The 18,996-nt window shown below is 40.0% G+C and overlaps 1 protein-coding gene across 5 annotated transcripts in view; it reads left to right on the top strand.

Annotated features, from left to right (window-relative positions):
* The window catches only part of DNAH6 (dynein axonemal heavy chain 6), a 227,602-nt gene that overhangs the window by 182,881 nt on the left and 25,725 nt on the right, over positions 1-18,996 (top strand). For all 5 annotated transcript variants that reach the window (XM_074196146.1, XM_074196126.1, XM_074196152.1 and 2 more), the window contains 5 exons: positions 3,574-3,709; positions 5,693-5,850; positions 10,072-10,262; positions 12,849-13,009; positions 16,971-17,059. In XM_074196146.1, coding sequence (XP_074052247.1) covers positions 3,574-3,709; positions 5,693-5,850; positions 10,072-10,262; positions 12,849-13,009; positions 16,971-17,059 — 735 coding nt within the window. The remainder of the gene's footprint in view (positions 1-3,573; positions 3,710-5,692; positions 5,851-10,071; positions 10,263-12,848; positions 13,010-16,970; positions 17,060-18,996) is intronic.

Below are 18,996 nucleotides of genomic sequence, written 5' to 3' on the forward strand. Positions count from 1 at the left end.
GGCCTGGAAAAGGTGCCGGGGCGGGGCGGGGCGGGGCGGGGCGGGGCGGGGCGGGCCTGGAAAAGGTGCCGGGGCCGGGGCCGGGGCCGGGGCCGGGGCCGGGGCCGGGGCCGGGGGCGGGGCCGGGGCGGGGCGGGGCGGGCCTGGAAAAGGTGCCGGGGCCGGGGCCGGGGCCGGGGGCGGGGCCGGGGCCGGGGCGGGGCGGGGCGGGGCGGGGCGGGCCTGGAAAAGGTGCCGGGGCCGGGGCCGGGGGCGGGGCGGGGCGGGGCGGGGGCGGGGGCGGGGCGGGGGCGGGGCGGGGCGGGGCGGGGCGGGCCTGGAAAAGGTGCCGGGGCCGGGGGCGGGGCCGGGGCCGGGGCCGGGGCCGGGGCGGGGCGGGGCGGGGCGGGGCGGGCCTGGAAAAGGTGCCGGGGCCGGGGCCGGGGGCGGGGCGGGGCGGGGCGGGGCGGGGGCGGGGCGGGGCGGGGCGGGCCTGGAAAAGGTGCCGGGGCCGGGGGCGGGGCGGGGCCGGGGCGGGGCGGGGCGGGGCGGGGCGGGGCGGGCCTGGAAAAGGTGCCGGGGCCGGGGCCGGGGCGGGGCCGGGGCCGGGGCGGGGCGGGGCGGGGCCGGGGCGGGGCCGGGGCGGGGCGGGGCGGGGCGGGGCGGGGCCGGGGCGGGCCGGGGCCGGGGCCGGGGGCGGCGCGCCTCCACTGGGTCACAGACCACTCCTCCAAGCTGGCCAGGGGAAGAGGGCCGTGCGCGGGCAGGGCTGCTGGCCCTTCCCCCACTTCTTTTGTTTGTCCCTGTACTTTTGCAATGACAATTTTCCGAATCCATGCATTCCACTTGGCACACTCATCCCTGTGCAGGCTTCTGAGGGCCGCCTCCTCCCCTCCCCTGGCAGTAAGTAGTCTGACACAGCTTAGACATGTGCAGTCATGATTACCGTTGCCACAGCAGTCACGGTGTGAAGGAAAGAGATGAGCACCAAAGGGGGAAGAACGTGAGAAAAAAGAAAAAACCTAAAACAAGATTGACAAAGCGAAAACGGAATGTTTTGGTGCGCCCTCAGACTCCGCAGGTTTCCCTTTGCATGCGCCAGCGTTTTCTATCCCGAGTCTTTCAGAGTTGTTGCTCCCTGGCTGTTGAGAGGAGCCAAGCGCATCACAGTTGGCCCTTACGCAGTGCTGCTGTGAGGCGGTGTTCTTCTGGCCCTGCTCACTTCACTCCGCATCAGTTCTTGCCAGTCTTTCCAGGCTTTGCTGAAGTCCACCCGCTCGTGATTTCTTACAGAACAGTAACATTTCATTACCATCAGGCACCACAGTTTGTTCATCAATTGTAGGGCATCACTTTAATTTCCAATTCTTTACTGCCACAAAAGAGCTTCTCTTAATATCTCTGTACATGTGGATCTTTTTCCCTTTTTTATCTCTTTAGGATATATAGACCCAATAGTAGTATTGCTGGATCAAAGGGGCTGCACAATTGTTGTTATTGTGTTTATCCAGTTTTTCCATATTCCCTCCAACTTTGATCATTTTCCTTCTTTGTCATTTTAGCCAGTTTAGATGTGAGGTGGCACCTCAATCTTGCTTTAATTGGCATTTCTCTAACCAATGATTTGCAGCATTTTTCCATATGATTTCAGATTGCATTAATTTCTTCATCTCTAAACTGCTTATTTAGATCCTTTCACTATTTATCAATTATATTCTTAAAACTTTGACTCGGTATCTTTTGCTGTTCTTTTCATGGCCTCAAGTTGGTGTTTGAGACAGTAAACCCCACTCCAAATGCTCCATAGCCTTGAAATGAACAAATAAATATGTGCCCCAGGGAGAAAGATTGAGCTCTCTCCAACTAGGACCTTGTTCTGACCACCAGTGGAGGATATGAAAACCTGCACAATACTTTTTTTTTTTGGCTTTTTTGCAAGGCAATGGGGTTAAGTGGTTTGCCCAAGGCCACACAGCTAGGTGATTATTAAGTGTCTGAGGCCAGATTTGAACTCAGGTACTCCTGACTCCAAGGCCAGCACTCTATCCACTGCGCCACCTAGCCGCCCCCAAAATACTTTTTAAAAATGTTTTCTGGCCACAAACATCTGCCTTAGTGTTCTAAAATCCACACCATTAGAATTAGTTCTTTAATTCTTCTTAACATGTTGATCTGAGAGAAATAATACCTTGGTCCATTAGCATTCATTTTCCCATCAGCAAAAAAATACTTGAGTAGAAAAAGGCTTAGTCTGATAGCGTTTAGTAGGACCAGGGAAAGAGGAAGTGAAAATGTTAGTTATAAATCACAGTGAAAGAATTTGATGAGCAGAAATTCTTTTTTTTGGGGGGAAGGGGCAAGATAATGGGCTCAAGTGACTTGCCCGCGGTCACACAGCTAAGTAACTGTTAAATGTCTAAGATTGCATTTTAACTCAAGTCCTCTAACTCTAGCTGCATCTGATGAGAAAAAAAAATCTAAACAGAAAGGCTGCACCTGATTGATGAACATCCAGGGTAGAAGGGAAAAGGCTTCACTGTTGCCAGCATCCTCCCCTGCTCACTCCCATGTGGCAGATGAAAAGGTCAAGGCCCATAGTTCCACTTGAATACCACAGTGTTCAACTATGGAGCCCCCAAGTCTTCCACGTTGCCTCTTTTCTTTGTATCTCAAGACCTGCATTTGCTCTTGAGTTTCTCTTTTCACAATTGAATTAATTCAACTTTATGACAAGTGTTCCTTTTATTCAAAGTTTATTTTAGCTTCAGAGAAGGTGACTGAGAGGAGGGTGTGTGTGAATAATGAATGAAACCTGACTCTATCCTCACACTTAAGTTTAAGAGCAGACTCAAAGCCTGGAAGACCTGAGTTCAAATCCAGTCTCTAACATCTATCGATTGTGTCATTAACTTAAGCTGAGCAACTCATTTACTGACTCGATTAGGACAAAGTTAGGAATCTCTCATATCAATAGAATTAAGTCCAGTTGCTATCCCTACCTCAACTGATATCCACCCCAACAGGGAAGAGGATGTAATCCAGCTCCCTGCTCTACCCCACCTGTCTCCCTCTCCATCATCCCAGGAGTCTACCTTTCTCGAATGCTAGTACCAACTGTATTCCTCACCCTCCATAGCCTATGTTGTCCTCCTGGCAGCTTTGGGACTATGATTCCTAGAAGCTGATGCATTTCACCTAGGAAGGCTTTATTAAGCTTCAATTGTTACTCTCCATGAGAACACTTCACAAGAAATTTAGCAGACAGGATAGAATTAGAAGAACCTTCCTCATTTCATTAATAAGGAAACTGAGACCCATATGCTAGTTGGATGCAAGGGTCAAAACTAGAACCCAGGACTGCAGACAGCCGAGTCCAGGGTTCTTACCATTATACTGTTTCCCTCACTTTTTCAACCCACCTACCTTTCAATAGCTGATCATTTTTTTTTGGGGGGGGGGGCAGACACTGCTAGAAGATCCACGAAGATTTTTCTTGCTTGGGCAAGAGATTGAGTTACACCATAGTAAGATAAAAAGAGTTTATTGTGTTTGTCTTTGTGAATAATTGTTCTTTTTGCATTCTGTCCCCTCTAGGAGCGCCTTCCCAAACCTGACATCCCCTGGCTCCTAGATGTTATGTGGTTTACCTGTTTTGACTTGGAAGAAGCCTTTCCAGCTTTTAAGGGAATTTCATTACAAATATTGCTTGCTCCTATTTCAATCGAAATCGGTAATGTGACAAGTTCCTAGGGCTTGAGCTCTACATCTATAGCAATCATGATCTCTAAGTAGGCATTCAGTAAATGCTTGGGTTTTTTTTTTTACTTAGCAATTTTTAAATTTTATTTATTTATTTATTTACTTATTTATTTTACTATTTTTCCCCCAATCTCCCTTCCCTCCCTCCACCACAGAAGGCAGTCTTTTAGTCTTTACATTGGTTCCATGTTATACATTGATCTAAGTCGAATGTGATGAGAAAGAAATCAGATCCTTAAGGAAAAAAAATATAGTAAATGCTTGTTAATGAATCCACTCCAACACTGATCTTTTTTCACTGGGAAATTTCCTAATTCTCAAGTCACCCCTAATTATTGCTTCACTTTCCCCCCTTTCTGAGATTGTCATTCTCTACTGTATTCTTCAACAGGTTAAAAAATGACTTCAATTTTCCCCACCAATGAAATTTCCTTAAATAGTAGAGAAGAATTGTTTATGGGTATCTATCAATCAGTCACAAAACCTGTAATAAGCACTAACTGTATTCCAGTTGCGATGCTAAGTGTTGGGAGATACAGAGAAAAAGTCAAAACAATCCCTGCCCTCAGGGAACTTGCACTCTAATAAGAGGAGTTTTATTTATATCATAAAAATATTTCCTTGAAACCAAAACCTATCATTAGCTTTAAAACTAAAACACTATAAGTTTTCCCATTAAGAGCAAAGAACCAGCAAGATCTCATCACTACTATTTGAAATAGCTTTATTTCTTACCATCACTAGTGGTAATAACTAGAAATAGTATTAAATAACTTTATAGTTCTTTTTCACCATTGCAAACATGAAATATTTTTAGTTGAAATAAAAATGCTAACTTAGCAGTAAGACAGGAAATGAAGTTTCTTAGGCAAAGGAAAGATATTAATAAAAGATATCTCTGTTTGCATATGATATTTGGGAAATTCAAGAGACTCAAAAAATAATGAAAATAGCTTCAGCAGAACAGTAACTCTCCCCTCATATAAAAGACCCCATTCATAGGCATTACTTTTTATTATTTTGATCCTGACAAGTACATAAAAATATCAAAGAGTATAACATATACTAGAGGACCAAGAAGTCAGGGGAAAGCTACAACAATTTATACAGTCATTGGCAGTTCTACCATGACTTTGGTGCCTAGTGACTGTGATGTTTTTTACAGTTTTATCTCCAGCCTAGATTATGCCCCATATTCAGGATGGCAGTCACATCTTAAGATGTTTCTATCTAATTCTTACTTGGCATCATAGGATCATAGTTCATAGAGCTAAATGGAACAAAAGCAGTCATCTAGTCTAATCCTTTCATTTTACAGATAAAGAAACTGAAACCCATAGTAATCAAATGATCTCCCCAAGGGACACAGATGTGGCAAATCTGGGATTTGAACTCAGATTCTGGGACTATGTGTCCTCTAATGATAGGAAATCACTTAATCTTTTATTAATATCTTTTCTTTGCCTTTGTCTCTGCCTGGTGATTATGTAAGAATAAATAGATGGTGATCTTAGACCCCTGTGGAAGCCTCCTTTAGCTTAATAGGGAAGTCGGGCCACCAGTACTAGTTTAAGACTGGGGAAAAGCAAGGGAATTCTTAAGAGAATTAAAATATCCTTTTATCAAATAACTAAGGCAAGGGTTGATTAGATAAAATACAACAAATAAAATGCCCCCTAGCAAGGGCAACCACTATACTTCAGGAAGCCACCCTCTCTTAACTCTTATGAATGTACCATGCTTTTTTTTTAATTTCAGTTATTTATATATGCATCATATCCCCCCTCCTCATTTGTAAAAGCCATGATAGAAGGGAGAATGTCTCATTTAATCTCTGTATCTCCCAAAGAATTTAGCACTTAGTAGGCCCTGAATAAATACTAGATTGAATTGAGCTGTGGTAATTTACTCATTACAAACTAATTTTAATTCTTCTCCAAAATTGAATTTTCAGGAAATTTTGAAACCTATATTAACCCACCAGTCTGGGAAGGCTATCTTGATAGCACAGAAGCAATAAATCAAAATTCAATTACTCCAAAAAACCATTGGAATCAAAACTTGAGCATGTTTCAGAAGCTAATTCTTATTAAATGCTTTAAAGAAGAAAAGGTAGGATTATGTTTTCCTTTTAGAAACTCAGAGAGTAGGTTTATCTTACCCTTTAACACAATTTATGATTCATTTATGATTCCCAGATTAATTTAATCTGTGATGTGATGTTTATCCATTGTTCTCAAAGAAGATCATGATATCAAAGGAGCGATGCCATGACCTGCATGTGAATTGAATTTGAATGGGGGGGGGCGCATGCCAAGTCACTGAACCTGGGTTCAGTGACCAGATAGGGATCAGGATGACTGGCGATGACCCTGGATCCAAGGTAATCAGGCTGAAGACTTGCCCATGGCCATACAGCTAGTAAATATCAAGTGCCAACTCTGAACCTAGATTCTCTTGACTCCAGGGATGATGCTCCATCCACCTAGCTGCCCTAATTTAATTTAGTGTGTTGTTTCACTAGTAACCATGAGCCAACCATAACTAATTCTCAATTTCATGTACTAATAAAGCAAGCCCTCTAGCTAAGGTGTGAATGTTCAGATTCCCTATCTGAGGGATTTCAAAATTATTCATAAATATTGTCCGAACAATAGGCAGTGGCTGGGAGCTCTCCAAGGTAGTAATGGAGATATATGGAAGCATCATACCATGGACTCATGCCTACACAACCAAGTAGATGAGAACCTGGGGGTTTGTCTACAATAAACAGAAAGATATGTGTCAACCAAAAGATTTAGGAAAGACTTAAAGTAAAATAGATCATAGGCTCAAAGACTTAAAGTTGTAAGTTACCTTAGATATTACCTAAAAACAGTATGCTTGTCATAGGGGCCAACAGTTGCTGACAAAACTTTCTCGATACTATTTCTCAATGTAATTGAGAAATATTTAGCAAAATCAGTAAAAGTACAACACACAGAGTTAATGTCAATGTGTAGTTTTCAAAATCGAAATATGGACAGCTAGGTAATGCAGCAGATAAAACACTGAGCCTAGAGACAAGAAGATCTGAGTTCAGATCCAACCTCAGACACTTCCTAGATATCTGTGTGACCCTGAGAAAGTCACTTGACCCTGTTTGCCTCAGTTTCCTCATCTAGAAAATGAACAGGAGAAGGAAATGGCAAACCACTCCAGTGTCTCTTCCAAGAAAACCTCACATGGAGTAACAAAGAGTTGGATACAACTAAATGACTGAACAACAATAGCAAATCAATATTTGACATCTAAAGGATCCATTTTTATTTGCATTTGATACATCCTGATCTGGGCTAACTTCTTCATTTAATCCCTCGAGGTTAAGGAGAGGTCAGCACAGTGAATAGGGCACAAGGCTTGGAATTAGGAAGTCTAGTGACAGACCCTGACAAGCCTTGTGATCCCTGGCCAAGTCACTTAACCCAGTTTCCTCACCTAGAAAATGAGATGGAGGAGGAAATAGCAAACCATTTCAATTTCTTTGCTAAGAAAACTCAAAAAAGGGGAACACAAAGAGTCAAATGGAAATGAAATGAATAACAAACACGAAAGAGGTTAAGATCATACATATGGCAAATGGTGGGATGTTTCTACATAACATCTCAGAACCAGAAGAAGCACTGGGAAACAATGGCATCCAAGAGTAATGATGAAAATTTAAAAAAAAACCATGAAAGCAATAAATCAGGACTAGAGTAGCTCAGAGCCTGAGAGACTTGTTGTTGCCAGTTACATATATATATATATATATATATATATATATATATATATATATATATATATATATATATATATATATATATACTTAAAATAGGAATTTGAAAACAAACATTTGGATGGATTCCTATGACTTGCTTCAGCTCTACCTAAGTTTTAGATTTTCATCTCCCTCCCTCCTCTTCATTTGAAAGACTCATCTAAAGAATCAACTTGTGGGAGAGAAAAATCCATGGAAATTCTAAACCAGATAACTCTTAGAAGTGTGATGAAACTTTCCCCTAAAAATTAGTTTAAAGTTAGCAGTGTGCAGTTGGTAAGTCATTAAAAAGAAAGCAACTTTTTAAGTCAGATAGAGGCTTGGGAGAGACTTTGTTCCTGATAATCAGGGGAAAGTAAGTTTAAAGATGGATTAATTGCTTGGCTAGATTAGTGGAGGGTGTTCCAAAAGAGTTTGATCCAAGGAGGTAAACAATCTCCTGAAAAGAAAAGAGATACACACACAAACACACACACACACACACACACACACACATATCCCCCTTTCTCATGATGAGGTATATATGAGAACCTGCATAACTAAAAGAATCAAAACTTACTATGTGTGCTTTCAGTTAGGAGAGGGATGTCAGTCTATACTTCCTTTAATGAGGACAAAAATATACCTCAGCTGAGAATGCCATAGGATTTCCAGAAACTGCAGAAGATGCTCCCTAAAATAAATATCCAGTGGAACAACACCTACCAGTCATCAGGAAACCAGCAGAACAACATCTGAAAGTGACCACAAGAAAAGCAGACTTCATCCCCTTCCCCCAGCCCCCTCCCTGGGCATTGAATATAGCACTTTGTGTAGCCTCTCTTATTTTATCCACATAATATTTTGTGAAGTAAGTACTGCCATTATGGGAAACTGAGGCAAAGGTTAAGTGATGTGCCCAGGGTCACACAACTACTAAGGGTCTGCAGCAGAATTCAAATTTCAATTCCCTGATCTTAGGTTTATCCACCACTGTCCCATAGGAGTGTTCCCTCAAAATATGTGCCATACATGCCCCTTATGTATATGGCATCCCACTCATATTATCTTGGAATGTACACCTTTTCCACTGGTGTGATTATATTTTGGGAGTCTGTGTCCCAGATCTGTGGAGGATTTATTTCATTGCTACTTTTCTTACTGTACCTTTGCATTAAATGAGTTGTCTTTGAATTACTATTTTCCCTGTAAGGCTATATGACCCTCAAGAAATGGAGCCTCCTTGGTCTTTTCATTTATTCTTTTCCATTCATTCAGAATGGAACCTTTAACCTTGGGGATTTCAAAAGTCAAAAATATGCCTTATGGAAACCTAGGAGTCAGAATTAGGTTGGGTTTTGTGGCCAGCACATCATTGATGTTCCCCCCAAACAAGGATGACCCTGGGGCAAGAGGACCCAGCCCAGGATTCATCTGATAGTATTACTGTCTTCGAACATGAACTGAGCCAAGTTAAGACCTTGATTCCCACCCCTAAGAGATCAAGGTGATATAGGGTGGATTTTGCCCACAAAGTTTTGGAGATGTTTCTACGTTTGTTCTTGCTGTATCTGTGAAACTAATACCCCCTCTATAAAAGTTGACTAATACTAAGTGATTAAATTGCATCCAAGTGCTAGCCACCCTGGGAAAACTTTCTTAGCAGATGGGCTAAACCAGGTTGAGGGTAACCAACAACCCTCAAATCCATTGATGAGTCATGGGATGCCTATCCCAACATATGAAACTTCCCCTGGAGGAATGGATGGATGAGAATAATTTGTTCCAATGGCCATGAAGGCAACTGGAGCAAGTGCTGTGGAGAATGCCTTGACTTTTGTCTTGTCACTGGACTTCAATGACTCTGGATGAGAGAATGGGATTGGTGACTTTTAGGCAACCTCATCTCATTTAAATCTAATTCATACACAAGTCACACAGGGTAATATCATTGGTCCTCTCTAAAAATGAAGGACAAAAAAACAACAGCAATTGGGGACAGGGGCAGGTGACCAATAAAAAAGGTTTCATGGAGAAGGTGATGCTTAAATTAAGTATTTAAGGGAATTAAAGATGCTAAAAAATGGGAAATGAAGAAAGAATAAATGACAAACATGGCAGTCAAGCAGTATTAAATGGGGGGGGGAGTGTCACATGAGGTTAGAAATAAACTCAATAAACAACATCTCTTAATAGGTGTGTTAGAGAGATGCAAACAGAGTACCCACCAAGTCTAATGTTGGGGACTTATCCAAGGTTTCATTATTTACAAGAATTAATCAAAGAAATTATTCCACCAACTTAGAAGTCCTATGCAATCATTATCCAGAAAGTTCGTTATCTCCTCCTCCTTCTTGAGTTCCCAGTGATTTCTTTCACTGGCAGATATGTTGACTTGTCCTCCATCCTCATCGTTCTTAACCACCCTGTAGCAAATAATGCTGTAGACCCTCCTCTTCTCTCAAGAAATAATATGCTAAAAAGGAAGTTTATGTGTTAAAACAGACGACTTTAGAAATGGGTCTCATTGAAAATATGTCTTTGAAAATTTCCAGGTGGTTTTTGCTGTTACAGAATTTGTGATTGAAAACCTAGGGAAACAATTTATAGAGAATCCACCAGTTGATCTAGCAACACTCTATCAAGATATGTCCTGCTTCACCCCTCTGATATTCGTCTTAAGCACAGGCTCAGATCCGATGGGAGCCTTTCAGAGATTTGCAAGAGAAAGTGGATATTCAGAAAGGTAAGGATACTATGAGGATAAAGTTTGCAAGATGTTTTTTCAAGTGTGGCAACAGTTTTGTGAGGTTGGTGCTATTATGATGCCCATTTTACAGATGAGGAAACTGAGGTTAAGTGATATGTACAGCTAGTAAGTGTCTGAGGAACAATTTGAACTCTGGTCTTTCTGACTCTAAGTTTAACTTGGTATTATGCCCTCTGGCTGATTCTTATTACATTCGATATAAATGAAAAAGTCTGAGCATCACGAGTGAGAGAAAGAAGAAGGGAGGGGTAGGTAGGAACGTGGTAGGAACTAAATAAATAAATGCTTCTCTTTTTTCTCCCTGGGTGAGAAAAGTTTGCATTACTTCTGCATCTTCTGTACAACTTATGATATTAAAGAGTTGTATGGAAAAATAATAAAGTAATTTATTTAGGGTCATACAGTCACTGTGTTTCAGAGGCAAGACCTAAATCCTTGTATTCCTGCTTCTAAGTCTAACTTTCTATGGGCAAATCCTTACAGAGAGAGAAGAGGGAGAAAGAGAGAGAGAGAGAGAAAAGAAGCAGGGCAAAGGGGAGAGACAGGTGAACAGATAGTCTTAGACTGAGAAATCCCTAAATAAAGGCAAGAGATGAATTCTAGAGTTTTCTGTAAAATGTATTTTTTTATTTTTATTTTGTTTAGGCTTTTTTGCAAGACAATTGGGGTTAAGTGGCTTGCCCAAGGCCACACAGCTAGGTAATTATTACTCAGGTACTCCTGACTCCAGGGCCAGTTGCTCCATCCACTGCACCATGTAGCTGCCCCTATTTTTTTAATTTTTCAAAAAAAAATTTGTTCTATTGGGAATTTTTTTCTACTTAACCATGTAAGAAGAGGTTAAAAAAAGAGATTTTTTAATATTTGATTAAATGTGTCCTTTTTAAAAAATATATATGCAAAAAACTATTTGTCAAGTTTTAAAGCAAGATGTAGGTAATACATTGCATATATCAGATAACTAGGCTCAAATCCTGCTTCAGACACTTATGGTGTGACCCTAGAAAGATCCCTTGCTGACTTCATGCCTCAGTTTTCCCCTTTGTAAAATGAGACGATTGAATTGGAAGCTTTCCAACACTCCTTGAAGCTCTAACTCTGATCTTAAAAGAAGCAGTGTGGAATAGTAAATACAGAGTCAGTCTCAGAGTCAGGAAAATTATCTCTGACACCTACTAGTGTAACAAGTTATCTACTTTCTCATTGTTCTTGGAAGCTTTCTGGAATTACAGGTTGTCAAGAAGATGCCGACCTGTATTAGTGGAGGGAGTGCATTCATCTGGGAGTTTTTATGCCAATGAAATCTCTTATCAAAATAAGGCTTAAAGTGCAGAAACAGTGATTATAGCTTCTAATTTCATGAAAAGTCATTTTTTCAGTTGTTTCCAACTCTTTGTGACCCTGTTTGGGTTATATCTTAAGCAGAGATAGTGAAGAAGTCTGTTATTTCCTTCTTCAACTCATTTTATAGAAGAGGAAACTGAGGCAAATGGGGTTTGGTGACTTGCCCAGGATCACAAAACCAGTAAGTATCTAAGGTCCAATTTGAGCTCAGGAAGATGAGTCTTCCTAATTCCATTGCTGGTACTCTATGCACTGCACCATATACATGTTTCTGATCTCCATAATATTTGAGATGATTAAAACAATCTTGTTAAACTTTTTTTAAAAAATTATTAACAAATTACAATTGGCCACGAGTACTTTCAACTTTTTTCCTACCTTCGATGCAAAATTCATATTTTAACTGCCAAAGAAAGACAAATGGATTCCTTCACTTTTCTTAATTTCCCTTTCCTAATTCATATTAACTTCTTGTAATAAATAACCTAGACAAGAGGACCCATTCAAGAAATTGATCATTGATCAAATAAGTGATGCAACAAATAGAGCATTGGCCCCAGAGCCATGAGAACCTGAATTCAAATCCAGCCTCAGACTCCAGCTGTATGATCCTAGGCAAGTCACTTAATCTTGATTCCCTTCCCCCCCCCCAAAAAAAAGAAATGCATCCTTCTGAAGAGATTTTTTCAAAGACTCAAGGATATGTTGTTGAAGTCACATGGATTCCTAGATTGATGACACTGTGGAGGTTAAATCCTCAGGAGATGATACTGAAGATGAGATCATTATAGAAGCAGATAACTAAAAATAATGAGAAGTACGATAACTGTGTAATGCCATTCTTTTTCTAGATTATTGGTCCAATCATTAAACTTGTTTCTCCCAGGGAAGTGCTAGCTATGGCTGAATGTTAACTTGCTCTGTAACTAATACCATCAAAGAACAAGACTCTCCAGATAGTATTAGGAACAAGGTCAAGAGAGTAGAATAAGTTCCCCTAATTTTTTTTTATTCCGTAAGATATCATTTCTTCAAGTACATGTCTGATTCATTCAATAATTTCTCAAAGTCATTAGCTTAAATGATGAATTTATCTTAATAGAGATATTTAAAGGAATATTTGGGAAGATATATTTTCTCCCTAAGATCTTACCATGTTTATTAGATTTCAATATTTGCATTTAAAAATAACCCAAGGAGTTTTTCTGTTTATTTCAGAGTACAAGCAATTTCACTGGGACAAGGTCAAGGACCTATTGCTGAAAAGATGATTAAGGATGCTTTGAAATCAGGAAATTGGGTATTTCTTCAAAATTGTCACCTTGCAGTATCGTGGATGTTGCCTATGGAAGAGCTTATTAAAAGTTTTACAGAACCAAGTATGCCAACTATTTATTGACTCTTTCTATTTAAATTCAGAACAAAATCCCCATAAGCATGGTAACAATAAGACTGAAAAAATAAATGGGGTAGGGTATAATTGTGGTTTGATGCATACCTCGACCATCTAAGATGGTAGCTTTCACATTGATGACGTTATCTTAGATGTCTAGGCATGAATCAAATTCCCATCACACTAGCATAATAGCATTTTAGGGTTTCCAAACAACTTTATCTATACTAACTCCTTTAGTCCTGTCAACAAGGTCATAAGGAAGATGCCATTATTATCTCCATTTTCCAGATGAGGGAAACTGAGGTTGGAATTGGTACTGGGCCTGTGATTTTATTGAATTACTATAGAGAAGTCTCATGTGAGGGAACTATCTCCACCAATGCAGATATGCACCTTCTCTGCCACTTAAAGTTTTTATTTCTACATGGAGAGCTTATTTAACAGGCTTATGATCATCTTCTGGTCACATTATCAGAAATTTAAGTCAGCGTGGTCATTTTGGTTTGCAATAGTTTTCACTGACCTACGGAATGTGTCTGACTCTATCTTCAAGAAGGGGCAGCATTCCCCCCTTTTCTCCCACTGCCCAGTCTTCCTTTATCTCGGCCAGGTAATCTCCATGGACAGTTCTCAACTGAAAACCCCAACTGGGCATTCTAGAATTTGTTCCCGACTCATTTGGAGATTTATATCTCCCTGAGCTTGTAGCAAAGAGTTGTCTCAGTTTTCATGGGGCTATCTTTCATAGGCCTACCTAGACAAGCCCAGACTTTGAAGGGTTGAGGATGGCAGCTTTGGCTACGAATGATGTGTTAAAGGATCAATTGTACACATCTTCATCCTAGAACTCGCTACTTCATCTCAGGGAGATGCTCCCAGTGCATGCATTGAGGAAATCCCATTAGACATACTGAGACTAGATGCTGTACAAAAGAGAGAGAGAGAGAGAGAGAGAGAGAGAGAGAGAGAGAGAGAGAGAGAGAGAGAGAGAGAGGAGAGAGAGGAGAAAGGAGCTCTTTCTTATATAAGGTTCTCTTCATTAAAATCATTTATTATTTTACCAAAACTACACCTTGAGCCCAAGTCATCCCTTTTTACTGTATCACACTGAATTAATAAATTCATTTTTCTTGAGAGACAACTAGAAAGACTAAGACTCAAGCCCCATCACTGCCAGATATGAGTTTCCTGACCCAGAGCAAGTCCCTTAACCTGTGAGTGGCTCTAGGTAACTCTCCAAGACTATGAGTTGGTGAAGGGAGTTTCTCACCTGGAAGTCCTCTAGGTTGCTGAAATCAGAGGCCTGGCATCTCTCCTAACTTCATGGATCAGAGAGAACAAAAGTCCCACAAATCTAATTCCAACCAATGTTGAATGATACCAAACTCTGCTAGATATTGAGTATGTCCTGTGCTCCGGGGGTGGGGAAGCAGGGCCAGGACAGGACACTTAAGGAGAGGAAGAAGCGAGTGTCCCTGCCCAGTGATAGCTTTGACTATAACCTCATTATGGGTAAGACTGCTTTCATTTTTTTGTTCTTATATCCTCAGTGGCCTAGCACATAGTAGGTAATCAGTTCATTGACTAGAACACAAAAAAACTCAGCCTTTCCCAAAATCCAAGCCAATATATCATGGAAGATGTGGCACGGACACCTCGTTTCTTATAGGCAGATCACTTACTCATTTAAAGCCTCAGTTTCCTTCTCTATAAAACAAAAAGGTTAGAATACCAGGTCTCTTAAAGGCTAGCATTCAAGAATTTCATGACAATACTTCAATAAAGCTGTGATCTCATCAATATAGACACTCTCTCCCCTGAGGAAGATGCCAACCCATCCATGTCTTAATCATTCTGAGCATCTCTTGTCCTCATACGCACAAAAATGTTTCATGGAAAATAACACCAATCCATGACAGCCCAGCCCTTCCTTGGGTTTTGTAGTATTTCTTAAACCCCAGTGCAGTTCTCAGACTCTTATAATCTTACAATCTCCTTTTCTGTCATCTACTTCCTGAATAATAAAAAGTGCACTTATTAAAACTAACATTAAAGAAAATCCCTCTTGACTTGCCCCATGACTATGTCATGCCATAAGCAGAAATTTGGCTTTTCCTACAGTGGCCAGTCTCAACTCTGCTGAGGAGTTGTTAAAGAATAAGTCCTGAAACATATTCCAAGGTCATCGACCAACCCCAAGGTGTGATACAGAAGAATTCCAGTCCATGTGTTCACCAACAAATAGTGGGTCGACAGTTTAATTCAATGACTATATACTGTATGTCTGCTATATGCAAATCCGACCTCAAGACACTAGCTGTGTGACCCTGGGCAAGTCACTTAACCCTGTTTGCCTCAGTTTTCTCATCTGTAAATAGACTGCAGAAGGAAATGGCAAACCAATCCAAAATGTTTGCCAAGAAAACCCCAAATAGGCTCATAAAGAGTTAGGACTGAAATTAATGAACAACAAACTCAATACATGGTGCCATGCAATCCTACATTCTTTCTGGGTCCTAAAATGTAATGGAACTCATTTCTCAAAGTGACATGTAGTATTATTTTGTATATTAGGGTTTTGCAGGGGTAATATGATGTTTATCCTTTTAAGTGAGAATTTGCAGGAATAACACTATAGGAGTTATTTCCTCCCTCTACAACTCTAGGATTAAATTGCAGGTAACTTATTAGCCACCACAAATAGTATCTATTCTATTATCTATTTATATCTAGCTAGTCTATTAAAGAATTCTCTTTTTAACTTCTCTGGAAATATTAAGAAATAAGTATTTCTTCAGTTTATAGTCTTTTCCAGATCTTTTCTGTTTGAAAATTCATAGAAGAATAAAGAAAAGACCTTTCTGAGGGAAATAGATTAAAGACGATAGTCAAAGGTTTCTCTCAATTTATCTTTATGTCTTCTTCCTCTTCCCTGAACTGTGATGCAAAGAAGAAAGGAACTTTCCTTTGTTACTTGGAACTAATTTCAATGCTGAACAGGGATGCTCTTTTAGATCCTGAGGGAGCAGTAGTCAAGGAAAGAAATGTGTAGTGGCTATTGTTTCCAAATACTAACCCAAATGTGATGTTGATCTATTATGACTTTTTGTCCTTGTTCAAGTTGTTACATAAATATTACTGCAAATTGTCTTGGCAAAGAAACATATCTAAGAACATGGAGGACCTCCCTGATTTACATATCTTTTTCTCTAAGCTAGAAAGTACTCATATTTAGAATAATGTTAAATAAAATCCTTTCTGGCAGACTTGTACTTAAAAGTGCCAAATACAGTTTTATTATTTTTTTCTTCACAATCTCCAAGGATCACTTTTGTGTGACCCTAGATAAGTTCCTAATTCTCTGTGCTCTGGGCAGCACTCCAAGATTATAAATTGCAGAGAAGGAACCAATCTACATTGGTAAGGGGATTTTCTTCACTAAGGAATTCTCTGTACTATATGAACCCTTGTCCCTAAGTACCAATTATAAATAGAGTAACATATTAGAAAGTTTCATGACTATCCACTATGCTGGTATCCTTCCCAACTTCATGCCATCTGAAAAATTGCCAAGCTTGTCAGCTATTAAATCCTCAGAACCAAGGACAGAACCATGGGGTATACCATTGGAAGTCTTTCAATTGACATCAATGTTGACAATTACTATTTGGGGTCCAATTAGTCAACCATTTCCATACCCACCTAAATGAACTGTCACACAGTCCTCATTTCTTGAATAGTATTAGAGACTTTGTTAAATATTTGACTAAAATCTTGGTAATGTAGATTGCCTATTACCATATAATATAGCTTATTATTTATATAGTCTTTCTATAAAAGGAAGACAAAGTCATTAATCTCATGTAACAGTATAGCCTAATATTTATGTTTTCAATGTATAAGCTCTTATTAAACAAAACAAATTTGTGTGTATGTTTTCATAGATGTTTCAATTAAAGATACTTTTCGACTTTTTCTGAGTTCCATGCCTAGTACCACATTTCCTGTTACAGTCCTTCAGAATTCTGTCAAGGTAATGTATTTGTGAGCATAATGTATTTACAGATTTTGATAAATGGATCATTTAATTTTTGTCTTTGAATATCTATCACCTGACACATTGGCAGAGTTTAAATGATTATTATTGATTGGTTCATTTTTAATTACTTTGCTTAAAATATATCAATCATAATCAGTCAATTATTTGTTCACTGCCTGCTTTGCATCCAAATTTCAAGACAATGAAAATGAAGGCATCCCTACCCTCAAGGAGCTTACCTTTTATCAGGAGAGAAAACAGGGCCATGTGTGTTTATTCAAAGTAGATAAAAAGTGGTTTCTGGGAGAAGATGTTAACATCAGGAGGGACCAAGAAAGAACTCATGGAAGAGAAGGTGGTCCTAAGCCAAGCCACTGCTTTCAAAAATGAAAAGTGATTTCCATTCAATTCAAACATGCCAAATGTAATCAAAACTGCTACATGTACAACTTTGAGTTTGTCAAGGGCTCTGCAGTACATTATCTCACTTAAACTAGAAAATAATCCCATGAGATAGACACTAATATGGATATTATCCCCATTACATGAATAAGTAAACTAAGGCCTACTGAGATTAAGTACCATACCTGGGATCACAGAGCAAAAATCTGAAGCCTTGTCTTCCTGACTCCAAAGCCAGCATGATAGACACTTTGCCATGATGCCCACTCAAGGAGGGCCATGAAGAGTCTTAACTTATTCAATGAGATCTTGTCCTGGACAAGACAAAGAACACTTCATCTGTGGTCTTGCCTTACATTCAGGGAGGACAAAAAGGAATGTTTTTGAATTTTTTAAGAATATATACATCATATTTTTAATGCTAGAAAATTTTGTTCTCTAAAACCTGAAAATATATATTCCTTCATGTCAAGTCCCATTGAAGACTCAAATTTACTGTTTGATAGTAACATGCAAAGGACACAATTGTCAAACCTTCTGTAGATTACCTGAGGACCTTACCCTGAGCTCTGTCTACAGTATGGATTCTTAACCTGAGGGTTCATAGACCCCAAGTCAGTCAAAAGGTATTTATTAATTTGAGCCCTGGAAATTTAAGAAAGGCAAAAATGACCCTGTTCTCAAGAGGTTTAGAGTCTAATATGAACTTGGATGGGAAAACAATGTTTATCTTTATTTTCACTAGCCTTTGATTTCTTTCATAATCTTATATATTCTAGTTGATGCACTTAAAAACTGTTATTGTGAGGAGTCCATGAATGAGTTACCTGCAAAAGAGTAAACAAAAAAGCAAAGTTCGGGCTAAGAGAGATAATAAGGAATATAGAGTCTAAGTTACACGTGAACCACAGAGGACATTGGCATGATCATCTGCCTGACCAGCCCCTCCAAAACCAGAACTCAACCCAAAAAAAGCTCTATGAGGAAGGGAAAGAAGTTACCCACAGGGGAGAAGAAAAAGGCTAATGGCAACCAGAGCTTGTCATAACCTTACAGATTGCCAAAATTAACTTGGCACAGACAGCTGAAAGTGTTAGAGATGCCAAGGGAAGGATGAAAAATCTAGATACCTGAGTGCCTCTAGTGACAGTGCAGCTTGAGATATTGTTTCAGATCAGTTTTATTAAAATGCAGAATCTTGCTGCTATCATCATTGCTTTATCATATGGAAAAGGAGAGGAAAAAGGTACTAGTGGAGAACTAGGCAATGTATTGGATATATCTGAACTTCCTGCTTTAAACACTTAGCAGCATGTGACCCTCGGCAAGTCACTGCCTCAGTTTCCTCTTCTATAAAATGAGACTAATACATTATCCCACACACACACATATATGTGTTTTGCAAAATTGAAGGTTCTGTGTAAATGCTAGTCTATAAATAGTTTGAGATGCTGACTTCTCAGAAACATGCAGAGAGGCATGATGATCACCAGTCTCACACCCATCAAACGCATTAGGCATTCATTTCC

This window comes from Macrotis lagotis, chromosome 1 (assembly GCF_037893015.1).
Source record: "Macrotis lagotis isolate mMagLag1 chromosome 1, bilby.v1.9.chrom.fasta, whole genome shotgun sequence".
Lineage (NCBI taxonomy): Eukaryota > Metazoa > Chordata > Mammalia > Peramelemorphia > Peramelidae > Macrotis > Macrotis lagotis.